This window comes from Labrus bergylta, chromosome 3 (assembly GCF_963930695.1).
Source record: "Labrus bergylta chromosome 3, fLabBer1.1, whole genome shotgun sequence".
NCBI classification, from domain to species: Eukaryota; Metazoa; Chordata; class Actinopteri; order Labriformes; family Labridae; genus Labrus; species Labrus bergylta.
In genome coordinates this window covers 134702-149368 of record NC_089197.1, presented here as the reverse complement: position 1 = coordinate 149368, position 14667 = coordinate 134702, and the positions used below count along the sequence as shown (strand labels likewise).

The window sequence follows — 14667 nt, the reverse complement described above, 5'->3', positions numbered from 1 at the left end:
AGTGGTCCGGTCACCCTTTTATCCAAATTTTAAAACTGTCTTAGAGGGCTTTTATCAAAACACCGTGGTGTGGTTTTTAAGAAGGTTTTTAAACATATTTAATAACCATCGTCCCCCGAGTGCCCGTGGCCCTCGTAGCGTCCCCTAGAGGACGCTGCGCCCCCTACCTTACCTAACCCTTACCCTAACCCTTATGGAGACTTTAGAAATATTATTTTTAACCGCCCCCTAACCTGACTGTAAATGTTTTATTTGATTTTAATTACTGACTTATCACTGTAGTAATTTCAAGCTTTTAAATTATTTTAATGTATATATTTTATTGTTCTTATTGCTCTTCTATTGATTTTATTTTCTGTGGTAGCTTTATCTCATTTCTCCTTGTTTATCATTTCTGTATGTTTTCTCAGCATCATTGTAAATGAGGGTCGCCCTCAATGATCTCTCCGAGAACTTAAATAAAGATTGATGATGAGGTTAGATGTGCTCTATATTGTTGTATACTGGATTGAAAATACCTCCCTCCATATATAAACTGTTTCCACTTCCTCCTTGGGGGGAGACTTGGAGGAGGAGGTTGGAGAGAGAGACTCTTCCCTAATGCTTGTATCATTTTGATTGGAGTTTGTGTCAAGTGAGTAAACGTGTGTTGCTCAAATGTAACTCCTGGTCTCCTCTGGTCATTTGTCGCGGTTTTCGAGCTGGTCGTGACAAGGTCAACACCTTCCTCTGCCCCTTATTGAACAAACTTCATTTCCCAGGAGTCAATAACAATGTCCAAACCAGTGTTTATGTTGCAGATAATTATTTTAATAATATTGAGTGGAATGAAGAAAGTTTACATCACAATAGTAGGCTGTAAGACCAAAAACAGTTTGGCCTGAAATAATGAGCCCTAACAAGAAAAGTTCAAAGGTTATGTCTCGCATAATGTTTTAAAGGTCATTCCGGTGGTCAGCAGAGAGTAAGCGATCAGCGTCTCCTGCGGCGTTTAATTAGAGCGTCAACACACTCTGTTCTGTTGCACAGACAGCTCTCCACTTTGATGTATTTGTGGGGGATCTTAGTGCCATCTGCACATTCGAGATCCACTTGCCCCTCACTGGTGGTGGCTTCTTGGCAACATTCACACTGATGCGTCATTGTTTTAGCTGCAGCAGAATACCTGCACACACACAAAGACAGCAACTCTTAACTTACACACATGGCTGGTCTCAGACACTGTTTCAGACACTTAGCATAACAGTCTAGTCCTGTCGATGGATAAAAAACAACTATTTTAGCAGTCTATGGCTGAAAAATACACCTTTCAGACACTACAACAGAGTCAGCTGCTGGCTGAGGAGATCCACGGGAGCAGTTTTACACAGGCTGTGGTTTACTATTGACACTATTTACAGAATTCCCCTTTAAGGATTTCACAAATACTCTTTAACTGTCCCAAACTGACTGCATTAAGCCATCTTTCATGCAAACTGAAAAAAAATAAATGTTTTACACTTTCTATTAAGCGACTTATTTCTTCATGAGAGAACTGCACATCATTACAAAGTGACATCTTAGTAATTTTACAGATCACACTGAACTCCACATTTAGAAATGAATAGACTCACATGGACATGCTTCCACAGTGTCCAGCACAGTACGTCATGTTGACCGGCCTTGGGCTCTTACACTCGTTCACCTTGATGACCTCCTGCTTACTGAGGATTTCACAGACGCTGCGCAGCTTGCCTAGAAGACACAGTAACTGTTCAGTCAAGGATTCTAATAATGGCACGCCATTTTTATCCTCCAACTTTGGAGTTATCATTGAAAAAACTTCAGCTCTGCTAACTTACAGGTTCTGCAGCATCCATTAGCGTCAGTTGTCTCTGTGCCCTGAAAGAAGAAGACACATTTGATTTGTGAGTGAGACATGGATGATCTGTGTTTAGACAGGGAAAGGGTATCAGCTGCTGGTTTGATTAACTCACAGGTTCACAGTCCGAGGGGTTAAAGGTAGGACAAACAGTCTTGATCTCCTTAGTAACAAGCTGTCCGTTGATATTCTCACAGGCAAACTGTACACACTTGTTGTCAGGAAGACTAAACGTTTGGTTGATCTGTATTATCAGAGAGAGCAGAAGACAGGTCAGCCAATCAAACTTGGCCTTTAGACAAAGACAGTTTACCATACTAAAGCAATACAATGTGGCATTTTGTTTCATTTTTTATCACTTTCCCCTTTTATTTAAAACATTTATGTTTTATTGATTTGTTATAGATTTACAAGGTTTTCCTTTTTTATATGTGAATAGGTTCAAACAGTGACAAAACTGACCTCCACTATATGTGTTGTGTTGTCAGGTGCAACAAGGAAACAGCTCTTCTGGACGCACTTCCCACAACACTGGTCAGGTACCTCCTGGTATTCAAAACCCTAGAGACAGACGGGGATTAGGAGATTAAAAATTCACTTTTCTGGTTTTATATGAGTGACTTCATGTGCCTCTCTAATTATAAATATTAAAGACAAAAATATAGAACCAATAAGCCAACTAAAGTCAAAGTATGTTTTAAGCATATAAAAGCTTGGGTGACCAACAGATTCCAGCCACTGAACTATTTTATCAATGGTTGTTCTTCAACTGCCATAAAAAAAAAACTTTTAAAGCCTTTTTACACCTACAGAACATAGCGAAAGGCAGACTGCTGTCTTAGAATGATACGGAAAAACACGTCCACCATGAAATCTTTAAGAGCTAAAGTGCTGTATTACTCTTCTAGAACATTACGCTCCCAGAAGGCCGGCCTGCTCGTGATGCCTACTGTCTCTAAATGTACTATGTGCGGTAGAGCCTTCAGTTATCTGGGGTCTCATTTATAACCATTGCGTACGCACAAAACGCGGTCTGAATCTGGCGTACGCCTTTTCCCACGCAAAGTTTGTGATCTATAAAAACAAACCTGACGGTAAAATGTGCGCACCGGTAAGCAAACTGTGACCCAGGCGGACGTACATTTTGGAGTCATGGGAAATCATCGACACAGACGGTGAAGTGGTGAATTGAAGCCTGCAGATACATACTGATGTCTCTAACACATTTTATTTCACTAAATATCAAACTGACAGATCCACGTCATCAGAATCATTCAAACCGATGGTTTTATTTAGGCTATAATCACTCATGTAGTGAGCCGTTTCTGATAAGTCACTTTCATTATGACAATATATAAACAAATAAAAAAATAAAATAAAAGTCCTTCCCATATTTCATCAGCGCCGTCTCGCCTTCATTATCCCAGACGGACCTCAGAGGACCGGACGTGTACACTAATGTAATCACTGATGTAGAGTTAAACATTAGACTAACACAGAGACCACAGAGCCTCCAGATTTCATTCATATATTTAAATATCGAGCATTTATCATCAAGTGTGGTTTTTAGTTTTAATAAAGATGACTGCGTCAAGACACAGAGAGACACGGCGGTGGCTTCACACATTTCACCTCCTCCAGACTCAGCACGTCTTCATCAGCTGCACGTATTTATTCTGTAAATAATTCAAGTGTGGACATTAAGTCAGGTCATCTCTGACACCATCATTAAGCCATATATTTTATCATAATTAGTCACAGTGCAGACGGAGATGCCCATGAAAATATGTGGCCAACAATCAAACGTTTTTGTTCGTTGATCAAACCTTTGATTACTAATATGATAGAGTGAGACAGACTGCTGACTGACGGGAGCACTCTGACAATATGAAGAAGACAGTGTGGGTCCTGTAAACATGTAAACATGTAAACATGTAAACATGTAAACATGTACACATGTACACATGTAAACATTGTAGATATACTCGCGTAATGATGAACGCTGGATGTTTTGGCACATAGGACAGCGTGAATGCAGCAGCGACGTGGTGTCACTCTCTGATTGGGTGAATGCAGCAGCGACGTGGTGTCACTCTCTGATTGGGTGAATGCAGCAGTGACGTGGTGTCACTCTCTGATTGGTCTTCAGTTTGTGATCCTCCTGCTACAGTAAACTATCCATATGTCAATTTTATCCTTCACTTCATTCACAAGCTCCTCTGTTTCTGGGTCAGAAAGTTCTGTTTCTTTTTCTAAACTTCCGGGTTTGGCCGTGATCCAGTGCTGGAAACCTTAGCTCCGCCCCCTCGTTTGTATGCTTCTTCATTCACTAGCTGCTTTGCGTTGACCGTTTATGGTTGATTGTGGGCGTGTAGAGGGCGGAACATGGGATTAATCTACGTGCGCACATTTCCAGGTGAATCGTGATTTATAAAGGGAACATTGCGTGCAGGTGTGCGTACGAATGGTTTTATAAATCTGAATCATTTTGTGCGCACGCCATTTCCGGGTTTTTGGCGCACGTACATTTTTAGTATGGATTCTATGCACTCTTTTATAAATGAGACCCCAGGTCTCGTTGTACCTACAGTCTCTAAATGTACTATGGGAGGTAGAGCCTTCAGTTATCAGGCCTGCTCGTGGTACATACAGTCTCTAAATGTACTATGGGAGGTAGAGCCTTCAGTTATCAGGCCTGCTCGTGGTACATACAGTCTCTAAATGTGCTATGGGAGGTAGAGCCTTCAGTTATCAGACCTGCTCGTGGTACATACAGTCTCTAAATGTGCTATGGGAGGTAGAGCCTTCAGTTATCAGACCTGCTCGTGGTACATACAGTCTCTAAATGTGCTATGAGAGGTAGAGCCTTCAGTTATCAGACCTGCTCGTGGTACATACAGTCTCTAAATGTGCTATGGGAGGTAGAGCCTTCAGTTATCAGACCTGCTCGTGGTACATACAGTCTCTAAATGTGCTATGGGAGGTAGAGCCTTCAGTTATCAGGCCTGCTCGTGGTACATACAGTCTCTAAATGTGCTATGGGAGGTAGAGCCTTCAGTTATCAGGCCTGCTCGTGGTACAGTCTCTAAATGTGCTATGGGAGGTAGAGCCTTCAGTTATCAGGCCTGCTCGTGGTACAGTCTCTAAATGTACTATGGGAGGTAGAGCCTTCAGTTATCAGGCCTGCTCGTGGTACATACAGTCTCTAAATGTGCTATGGGAGGTAGAGCCTTCAGTTATCAGGCCTGCTCGTGGTACAGTCTCTAAATGTGCTATGGGAGGTAGAGCCTTCAGTTATCAGGCCTGCTCGTGGTACAGTCTCTAAATGTACTATGGGAGGTAGAGCCTTCAGTTATCAGGCCTGCTCGTGGTAAATACAGTCTCTAAGTGTACTATGGGAGGTAGAGCCTTCAGTTATCAGGCCTGCTCGTGGTACAGTCTCTAAATGTACTATGGGAGGTAGAGCATTCAGTTATCAGGCCTGCTCGTGGTACAGTCTCTAAATGTACTATGGGAGGTAGAGCCTTCAGTTATCAGGCCTGCTCGTGGTACAGTCTCTAAATGTACTATGGGAGGTAGAGCCTTCAGTTATCAGGCCTGCTCGTGGTACAGTCTCTAAATGTACCATGGGAGGTAGAGCCTTCAGTTATCAGGCCTGCTCGTGGTACCTACAGACCCTTAATGTAAAAACCCCAATTCCAATGAAGTTGGGACGTTATGTAAAATGTAAATAAAAACCGAATACAATGATTTGCAAATCCTTTTCATCCTATATTCAATTAAATACACTAGAGAAGTCTTTAAACTTTCCTTTTTTATAAAGCTTATAGTAAGGACTAGCTCAGGCCTGGACCAGCCCCTAACTATTTGGCCATAGGCTAAAACTCTATTTATCTGTATGCATTAATGTTATATTAATGCACTGACTAAATGTATATTTTCTTCTGTGCTCTCTAGTGTCGCAGGCTCCTCTAGATCATAGTTGGTGACTGCCTGCTACCAGAGACCTGCTTGACTTCCACCCTGCAACTATTAATATCGTTCATGCTTATCAATCATCATTATCATTGCTATAGTTGGGTATATCTTATATCAAATATATTTATACTGTTGGGATTATAACTATAACTTTGTATTATTCATTGTTTTTGTTTGTTGTTGCTGTTTGTACATCTCCCTGTCAGTTGTAGCACATTCAGGGATTCAGGGATTCAACAGCATTATGTTTTATGAAGTCATCTTTAGCAATTAAAAACAAACTTCAACTTCCACCCCCCTTTTTCTTACATGCAAGAAAAGGGTTCATCACGGAAAATGCAGAAATGAGCCCCTACCCCAAACAATTTTTATACTGCTATTTGTCTTCACCTATTTTCTCATGCTTTCTGGTGCAAATTGACTTTGACTTTGATTTGACTTTTAGTTGTTTTGTCTTCATCTTGCAAATTCACTTTTTACACCCACAGTTTATAACTTTTGTCTTAAGTTTGGACCTGCTGAGTTTTCCTATTAGTTATCACTAATATTATTTCATTTGCTACTAAATAGCAAAACAACTATGCAATTTACAGGACTTGTCAACAGGTACAATGTCAATGCTTTGAGCTTTACTTTGGTGCTGGATTGCTGACAAGAAAACCTTCAATGACCACACACTATAATACCATAAATAGTAATGGGATTGGTAGCCCCAGATTTTCAGGTCAGGTTGTTTCTTTCAAGCCTTGTTTTGCTCATAAACAAAAAATACTATATAATCCTGAATTGTGTTCCATTAAGAGTGCCTATGACATAGTAGAAAATGTGTGAGTTTTAAAGTCAAACCTATGAATGGGCTTACTTCAGAGCAGGTTCTGTTGCAAACAATCGGTGTGCAGTGAATGATCTGCAGCTTGGATATTGGGTCCATTTTTGGGCCACAGAAACACTCCTGGCAGGGCCCAGGTACAGAAGGCTGTCCAGCTCCAGCTGTTGTTCCTGATAGCTGTCCAGCTCCAGCTGTTGTTCCTGATGGTTGTCCAGCTCCAGCTGTCGTTCCTGATGGTTGTCCAGCTCCAGCTGTCGTTCCTGATGGTTGTCCAGCTCCAGCTGTCGTTCCTGATGGCTGTCCAGCTCCAGCTGTCGTTCCTGATGGTTGTCCAGCTCCAGCTGTCGTTCCTGATGGTTGTCCAGCTCCAGCTGTCGTTCCTGATGGCTGTCCAGCTCCAGCTGTCGTTCCTGATGGTTGTCCTGGTCCAGCTGTCGTTCCTGATGGTTGTCCAGCTCCAGCTGTCGTTCCTGATGGTTGTCCAGCTCCAGCTGTCGTTCCTGATGGCTGTCCAGCTCCAGCTGTCGTTCCTGATGGCTGTCCAGCTCCAGCTGTCGTTCCTGATGGTTGTCCAGCTCCAGCTGTCGTTCCTGATGGTTGTCCAGCTCCAGCTGTCGTTCCTGATGGCTGTCCAGCTCCAGCTGTCGTTCCTGATGGTTGTCCAGCTCCAGCTGTCGTTCCTGATGGCTGTCCAGCTCCAGCTGTCGTTCCTGATGGTTGTCCTGGTCCAGCTGTCGTTCCTGATGGTTGTCCAGCTCCAGCTGTCGTTCCTGATGGCTGTCCAGCTCCAGCTGTCGTTCCTGATGGTTGTCCAGCTCCAGCTGTTGTTCCTGATGGTTGTCCAGCTCCAGCTGTTGTTACTGATGGCTGTCCAGCTCCAGCTGTTGTTACTGATGGTTGTCCAGCTCCAGCTGTCGTTCCTGATGGTTGTCCAGCTCCAGCTGTCGTTCCTGATGGTTGTCCAGCTCCAGCTGTCGTTCCTGATGGCTGTCCAGCTCCAGCTGTCGTTCCTGATGGCTGTCCAGCTCCAGCTGTCGTCCCTGATGGTTGTCCAGCTCCAGCTGTCGTTCCTGATGGTTGTCCAGCTCCAGCTGTTGTTCCTGATGGCTGTCCAGCTCCAGCTGTTGTTCCTGATGGTTGTCCAGCTCCAGCTGTTGTTCCTGATGGTTGTCCAGCTCCAGCTGTTGTTCCTGATGGCTGTCCAGCTCCAGCTGTTGTTCCTGATGGTTGTCCAGCTCCAGCTGTTGTTCCTGATGGTTGTCCAGCTCCAGCTGTTGTTCCTGATGGCTGTCCAGCTCCAGCTGTCATTCCTGATGGTTGTCCAGCTCCAGCTGTTGTTCCTGATGGCTGTCCAGCTCCAGCTGTTGTTCCTGATGGTTGTCCAGCTCCAGCTGTTGTTCCAGATAGTGTTGGTGAGGATGTTGTTGTTGTTTCTAATGGTGAACCAGGTGTTGGGATTTTTTGACCTTCCTGAAAAAGTTAATTTGATTTATGTTAACTTTGATCTCATTTCAACATTAATATTTTATTTTAACCATTATCGGTTGGATAGAAAAAAGAGGATCTATTGTTTCTTTATTTCCACAGTGAAGAAGTGTGAACATGAAGTCAATTTGACTAATTGGTAATTGATGTAATTGAAAGTCTAGGAAACTCATTCTAAATCATCATGGTTATAATAAGCTAATAGCTAAAAAGGTATAAAGGGGTCCTCTGGTCCATTGACAAATAGGTTAATTTATATGTTGACTTTGAGCTGTACACGTACCATGTACTCAGTACCTTCATAGACACATACACCTTTAGGTTCTGCAAAGAAAAAACAGGGATAAGTCAGTACCAACAAATTTCTGTTAAAATTCAGTTAAAGAACTCTTCTGAGAAGCACAGCTGGTTATGAGAGAGACTAAAATTAGGAAGCATCTTTATGACCTACAAAAGCAAACAGGACCTTCAGGAAAAGATCAGAGAAGAGATAAGGGATATCATTTTGTCCACGTACACTGAGATCGGGACACAAAATTGGTATTTTTTTACAGTAGCTTTAGGTACTTAGACTGAAGCCTGGTAATCATGTTAACTTGTTAAACTGTCTTTAACAAAACAACATTCATTACAAATGAACCACCAGCAAATTCTGTTACTCCTGGTGAACGATGCACACTTGGAATCACATACCACACTTGTAGGATTTGCAGCAGGTGCCATTTGTGTATGTCAGTTCGAAGCCCAGCGGACAGGTCATTGGAATAGGACACATGTTTGCGTCACATTCTGTTCAGGACAAGAGAATTGAATTATTATGAGTCTGTGTCCTACATTTACCTATTTGTACTCTTTGTAACAATTTATAAATTTAGAATAAGTTGAGAGCCAGACTCTGTTTACATAAACTTACTCGTAAGTACATCGGTACAAGTGTGATCTACATTTAAATGAGGACAATTTTATAAATACACTATCAAAATACATGTATGCATTTATGTCTGTCAAAAGTACCCCTTTGTTTTGGAGAGGTTAAACGTGGCTTCAGAGTGGACCTGTAGTTATGTCACCTTTGCATTATTCTGAAAGACGGTTTTCCAAGAGCATTTTGATGAAATTTAAACTAACAGCAGAATGTATGGTTTTTATGTGTAGTTCAAAGACTTTTAGTCACTAACAGTTTGCTCTTGTTTTTTTTCAAGCCTTGCTGATATTGACTGGCTTTAGAGTTGCAGAAGTTGTCTGTTGTGTCTAGTTCAGTACAGACTGTGTAACAGCTGAGGTGACAATGGATACTAACTCAGAGGAGGGGGGATTCACGACAGTCAGTTCAGTGTTAAAGATTCAGTTATATAACACATCTACTTTTATGAAGCTAACACTGACCACATGAATACTGCGAGCAACAGCCGTCTGTCTTCGTGACTAGCTTATAGCCGGGCTCGCTGCAGTCGGGGATCAGCATGGTTTGGCATGGAATGAGATCACACTCGACGCTCATGGAGTCCTTGTCGCAGACACAGGTCTTACAGCCACTTGTCCATGTTTCACCGGGCTGGTTATCAGACAAACAATTCAGACACACAGCTTTTCTTTGCTATTGTACACAATAATACACGTTAGAGGAAGAATTCTCACCATTTTTGGTTTCCCATCAGGTCCTGTACAATCTGAAATTCCAACAGAGACCATTAGATACTGACTGATGGCCTTGGTGTGAAATATTCCACAACCCTATGAAAGCTTGTCTTCTATAGGATCTCTTACCACAAGAGGAGACACATGTTTCATAGACCTGGTTAAATAAGGTGGTGCCTTCAGGACAGAAGCAACCCTCTTTAGTGTCATTAGTGTGTGGAGCGGATCCTGCGTGGTACAAGTTGTTGTATCTGATATCAAAAATGAAATAAATGGTTATTTGAGTGGTGTAAACTTTTGGTGTCATGGTCACAAAACAGCACTTAAGTGTTAATGTTCACTCTGTTGAAGAATTTTTCAAACAAGCTATGCTCATTTTCATTCATTATATAAGTATTTGATTCAGGAAGACAAATCATACATGATAAAGGACGAGAATTATATTGTATTGATTTATTTAACCTATATTTAACCAGGAAAAGTCTCATTGAGATCAAGAGCGTGCTGGCCAAGACAGGCAGCAGAACAATTAACTTTGTTTCAGACATAAAACACTTAACACACAATTAACATAAATAAAGTAACAACAAAATATGATAAACATTCATCAAAATATATCCTAAATAATCAACAAGGGATCAAAAAGGGGCAAAACGAGTCAGTTAAAACATCTACAGTTAGATATGCCCACCTCCAGATCATTAAGAAGACCTAAAGACCTGAAGATTTAAAGTATCTTGCAAACGATTCCAAGAAGAGGAAGCAGCATACTTGAACGCACTTTTTCCCAATTTAGTACGGGTTTTAGGGATGGTTAAAAGGTATAAATCCTGCCAGCGAAGATTGTACTTTTTTGAAGTATGTAGCTCCGTAGGTAGGATGGAAGCAGACCGAGAATTCCCTTATAAATAAAAATATGCCAGTGGTTTAGTCTATGGGCAGACAAGGCAGTCCAACCAACCCAAACATAGAAGGAGCAGTGGTGAGTAAGTGCTTAAAGATTGGTGATAAACCTCAGTGTCCCATGGTAGACAGTATCCAGCGCATGTAGGCTTTGCGAAGATGTATGCATGTAAATAGCATCGCCACAGTCCAGCACCCTCCACACTGAAGATACATTAAACAGCCTCCACACTGAAGATACATTAAACAGCCTCCACACTGAAGATACATTAAACAGCCTCCACACTGAAGATACATTAAACAGCCTCCACACAGAAGATACATAAAACAGCCTCCACACACTAAAGATTTATAAAACAGCCTCCACACTAAATATACATAAAACAGCCTCCACACTGAAGATACATTAAACAGCCTCCACACTGAAGATACATTAAACAGCCTCCACACTGAAGATACATAAAACAGCCTCCACACACTAAAGATTTATAAAACAGCCTCCACACTAAATATACATAAAACAGCCTCCACACTGAAGATACATAAAACAGCCTCCACACTGAAGATACATTAAACAGCCTCCACACTGAAGATACATAAAACAGCCTCCACACTGAAGATACATTAAACAGCCTCCACACTGAAGATACATTAAACAGCCTCCACACTGAAGATACATTAAACAGCCTCCACACTGAAGATACATAAAACAGCCTCCACACTGAAGATACATTAAACAGCCTCCACACTGAAGATACATTAAACAGCCTCCACACTGAAGATACATTAAACAGCCTCCACACTGAAGATATATAAAACAGCCTCCACACTGAAGATATATAAAACAGCCTCCACACTGAAGATATATAAAACAGCCTCCACACTAAATATACATAAAACAGCCTCCACACTGAAGATATATAAAACAGCCTCCACACTAAATATACATAAAACAGCCTCCACACTGAAGATATATAAAACAGCCTCCACACTAAATATACATAAAACAGCCTCCACACTGAAGATACATAAAACAGCCTCCACACTAAATATACATAAAACAGCCTCCACACTGAAGATATATAAAACAGCCTCCACACTGAAGATCTATAAAACAGCCTCCACACTAAATATACATAAAACAGCCTCCACACTGAAGATCTATAAAACAGCCTCCACACTAAATATACATAAAACAGCCTCCACACTAAATATACATAAAACAGCCTCCACACTGAAGATATATAAAACAGCCTCCACACTGAAGATCTATAAAACAGCCTCCACACTAAATATACATAAAACAGCATCCACACTGAAGATATATAAAACAGCCTCCACACTAAATATACATAAAACAGCCTCCACACTGAAGATATAAAAAACAGCCTCCACACTGAAGATACATAAAACAGCCTCCACACTGAAGATAAATAAAACAGCCTCCACACTGAAGATACATTAAACAGCCTCCACACTGAAGATACATTAAACAGCCTCCACACTGAAGATACATTAAACAGCCTCCACACTAAAGATTTATAAAACAGCCTCCACACTGAAGATACATAAAACAGCCTCCACACTAAAGATTTATAAAACAGCCTCCACACTAAAGATTTATAAAACAGCCTCCACACTGAAGATACATAAAACAGCCTCCACACTAAAGATTTATAAAACAGCCTCCACACACTAAAGATTTATAAAACAGCCTCCACACTAAAGATATATAAAACAGCCTCCACACTAAAGATTTATAAAACAGCCTCCACACTAAAGATATATAAAACAGCCTCCACACTAAAGATATATAAAACAGCCTCCACACTAAAGATTTATAAAACAGCCTCCACACTGAAGATATATAAAACAGCCTCCACACTGAAGATATATAAAACAGCCTCCACACTAAATATACATAAAACAGCCTCCACACTAAAGATTTATAAAACAGCCTCCACACTGAAGATATATAAAACAGCCTCCACACTGAAGATATATAAAACAGCCTCCACACTAAAGATATATAAAACAGCCTCCACACTGAAGATTTATAAAACAGCCTCCACACTGAAGATATATAAAACAGCCTCCACACTAAAGATTTATAAAACAGCCTCCACAGTAAAGATATATAAAACAGCCTCCACACTAAAGATATATAAAACAGCCTCCACACTAAATATTTATAAAACAGCCTCCACACTGAAGATATATAAAACAGCCTCCACACTAAATATACATAAAACAGCCTCCACACTGAAGATATATAAAACAGCCTCCACACTAAATATACATAAAACAGCCTCCACACTGAAGATATATAAAACAGCCTCCACACTAAATATACATAAAACAGCCTCCACACTGAAGATATATAAAACAGCCTCCACACTGAAGATCTATAAAACAGCATCCACACTGAAGATATATAAAACAGCCTCCACACTAAATATACATAAAACAGCCTCCACACTGAAGATATATAAAACAGCCTCCACACTAAATATACATAAAACAGCCTCCACACTAAAGATTTATAAAACAGCCTCCACACTGAAGATCTATAAAACAGCCTCCACACTGAAGATACATAAAACAGCCTCCACACTAAAGATATATAAAACAGCCTCCACACTAAAGATACATAAAACAGCCTCCACACTGAAGATAAATAAAACAGCCTCCACACTGAAGATAAATAAAACAGCCTCCACACTGAAGATAAATAAAACAGCCTCCACACTGAAGATACATAAAACAGCCTCCACACTGAAGATTTATAAAACAGCCTCCACACTGAAGATACATAAAACAGCCTCCACACTGAAGATATATAAAACAGCCTCCACACTAAAGATTTATAAAACAGCCTCCACACTAAAGATATATAAAACAGCCTCCACACTGAAGATATATAAAACAGCCTCCACACTAAATATACATAAAACAGCCTCCACACTGAAGATATATAAAACAGCCTCCACACTAAATATACATAAAACAGCCTCCACACTGAAGATATATAAAACAGCCTCCACACTAAATATACATAAAACAGCCTCCACACTGAAGATATATAAAACAGCCTCCACACTGAAGATCTATAAAACAGCATCCACACTGAAGATATATAAAACAGCCTCCACACTAAATATACATAAAACAGCCTCCACACTGAAGATATATAAAACAGCCTCCACACTGAAGATCTATAAAACAGCATCCACACTGAAGATATATAAAACAGCCTCCACACTAAATATACATAAAACAGCCTCCACACTGAAGATATATAAAACAGCCTCCACACTAAATATACATAAAACAGCCTCCACACTGAAGATATATAAAACAGCCTCCACACTGAAGATACATAAAACAGCATCCACACTAAATATACATAAAACAGCCTCCACACTGAAGATATATAAAACAGCCTCCACACTGAAGATATATAAAACAGCCTCCACACTGAAGATCTATAAAACAGCATCCACACTGAAGATATATAAAACAGCCTCCACACTGAAGATCTATAAAACAGCATCCACACTGAAGATATATAAAACAGCCTCCACACTAAATATACATAAAACAGCCTCCACACTGAAGATATATAAAACAGCCTCCACACTAAATATACATAAAACAGCCTCCACACTAAAGATTTATAAAACAGCCTCCACACTGAAGATCTATAAAACAGCCTCCACACTGAAGATAAATAAAACAGCCTCCACACTGAAGATACATAAAACAGCATCCACACTAAATATACATAAAACAGCCTCCACACTGAAGATATATAAAACAGCCTCCACACTAAATATACATAAAACAGCCTCCACACTAAAGATTTATAAAACAGCCTCCACACTGAAGATCTATAAAACAGCCTCCACACTGAAGATAAATAAAACAGCCTCCACACTGAAGATACATAAAACAGCATCCACACTAAAGATAC

At 40.5% G+C, this 14667-nt stretch overlaps 1 protein-coding gene across 1 annotated transcript in view; it reads right to left on the bottom strand.

Annotated features, from left to right (window-relative positions):
* Window positions 1-788: 788 nt before the first annotated feature.
* The window catches only part of LOC110001402 (intestinal mucin-like protein), a 31199-nt gene continuing 17320 nt past the window's right edge, over window positions 789-14667 (bottom strand). Inside the window, exons 9-19 of the mRNA XM_029281899.2 lie at window positions 9921-10042; window positions 9792-9823; window positions 9540-9708; window positions 8847-8942; window positions 8437-8477; window positions 6702-8138; window positions 2324-2422; window positions 1977-2105; window positions 1842-1881; window positions 1614-1734; window positions 789-1165 (exon numbers count right to left, since the gene is read on the bottom strand). Of these exons, the coding sequence (XP_029137732.2) occupies window positions 973-1165; window positions 1614-1734; window positions 1842-1881; window positions 1977-2105; window positions 2324-2422; window positions 6702-8138; window positions 8437-8477; window positions 8847-8942; window positions 9540-9708; window positions 9792-9823; window positions 9921-10042 (2479 nt within the window). The 3' untranslated portion in view covers window positions 789-972. The remainder of the gene's footprint in view (window positions 1166-1613; window positions 1735-1841; window positions 1882-1976; window positions 2106-2323; window positions 2423-6701; window positions 8139-8436; window positions 8478-8846; window positions 8943-9539; window positions 9709-9791; window positions 9824-9920; window positions 10043-14667) is intronic.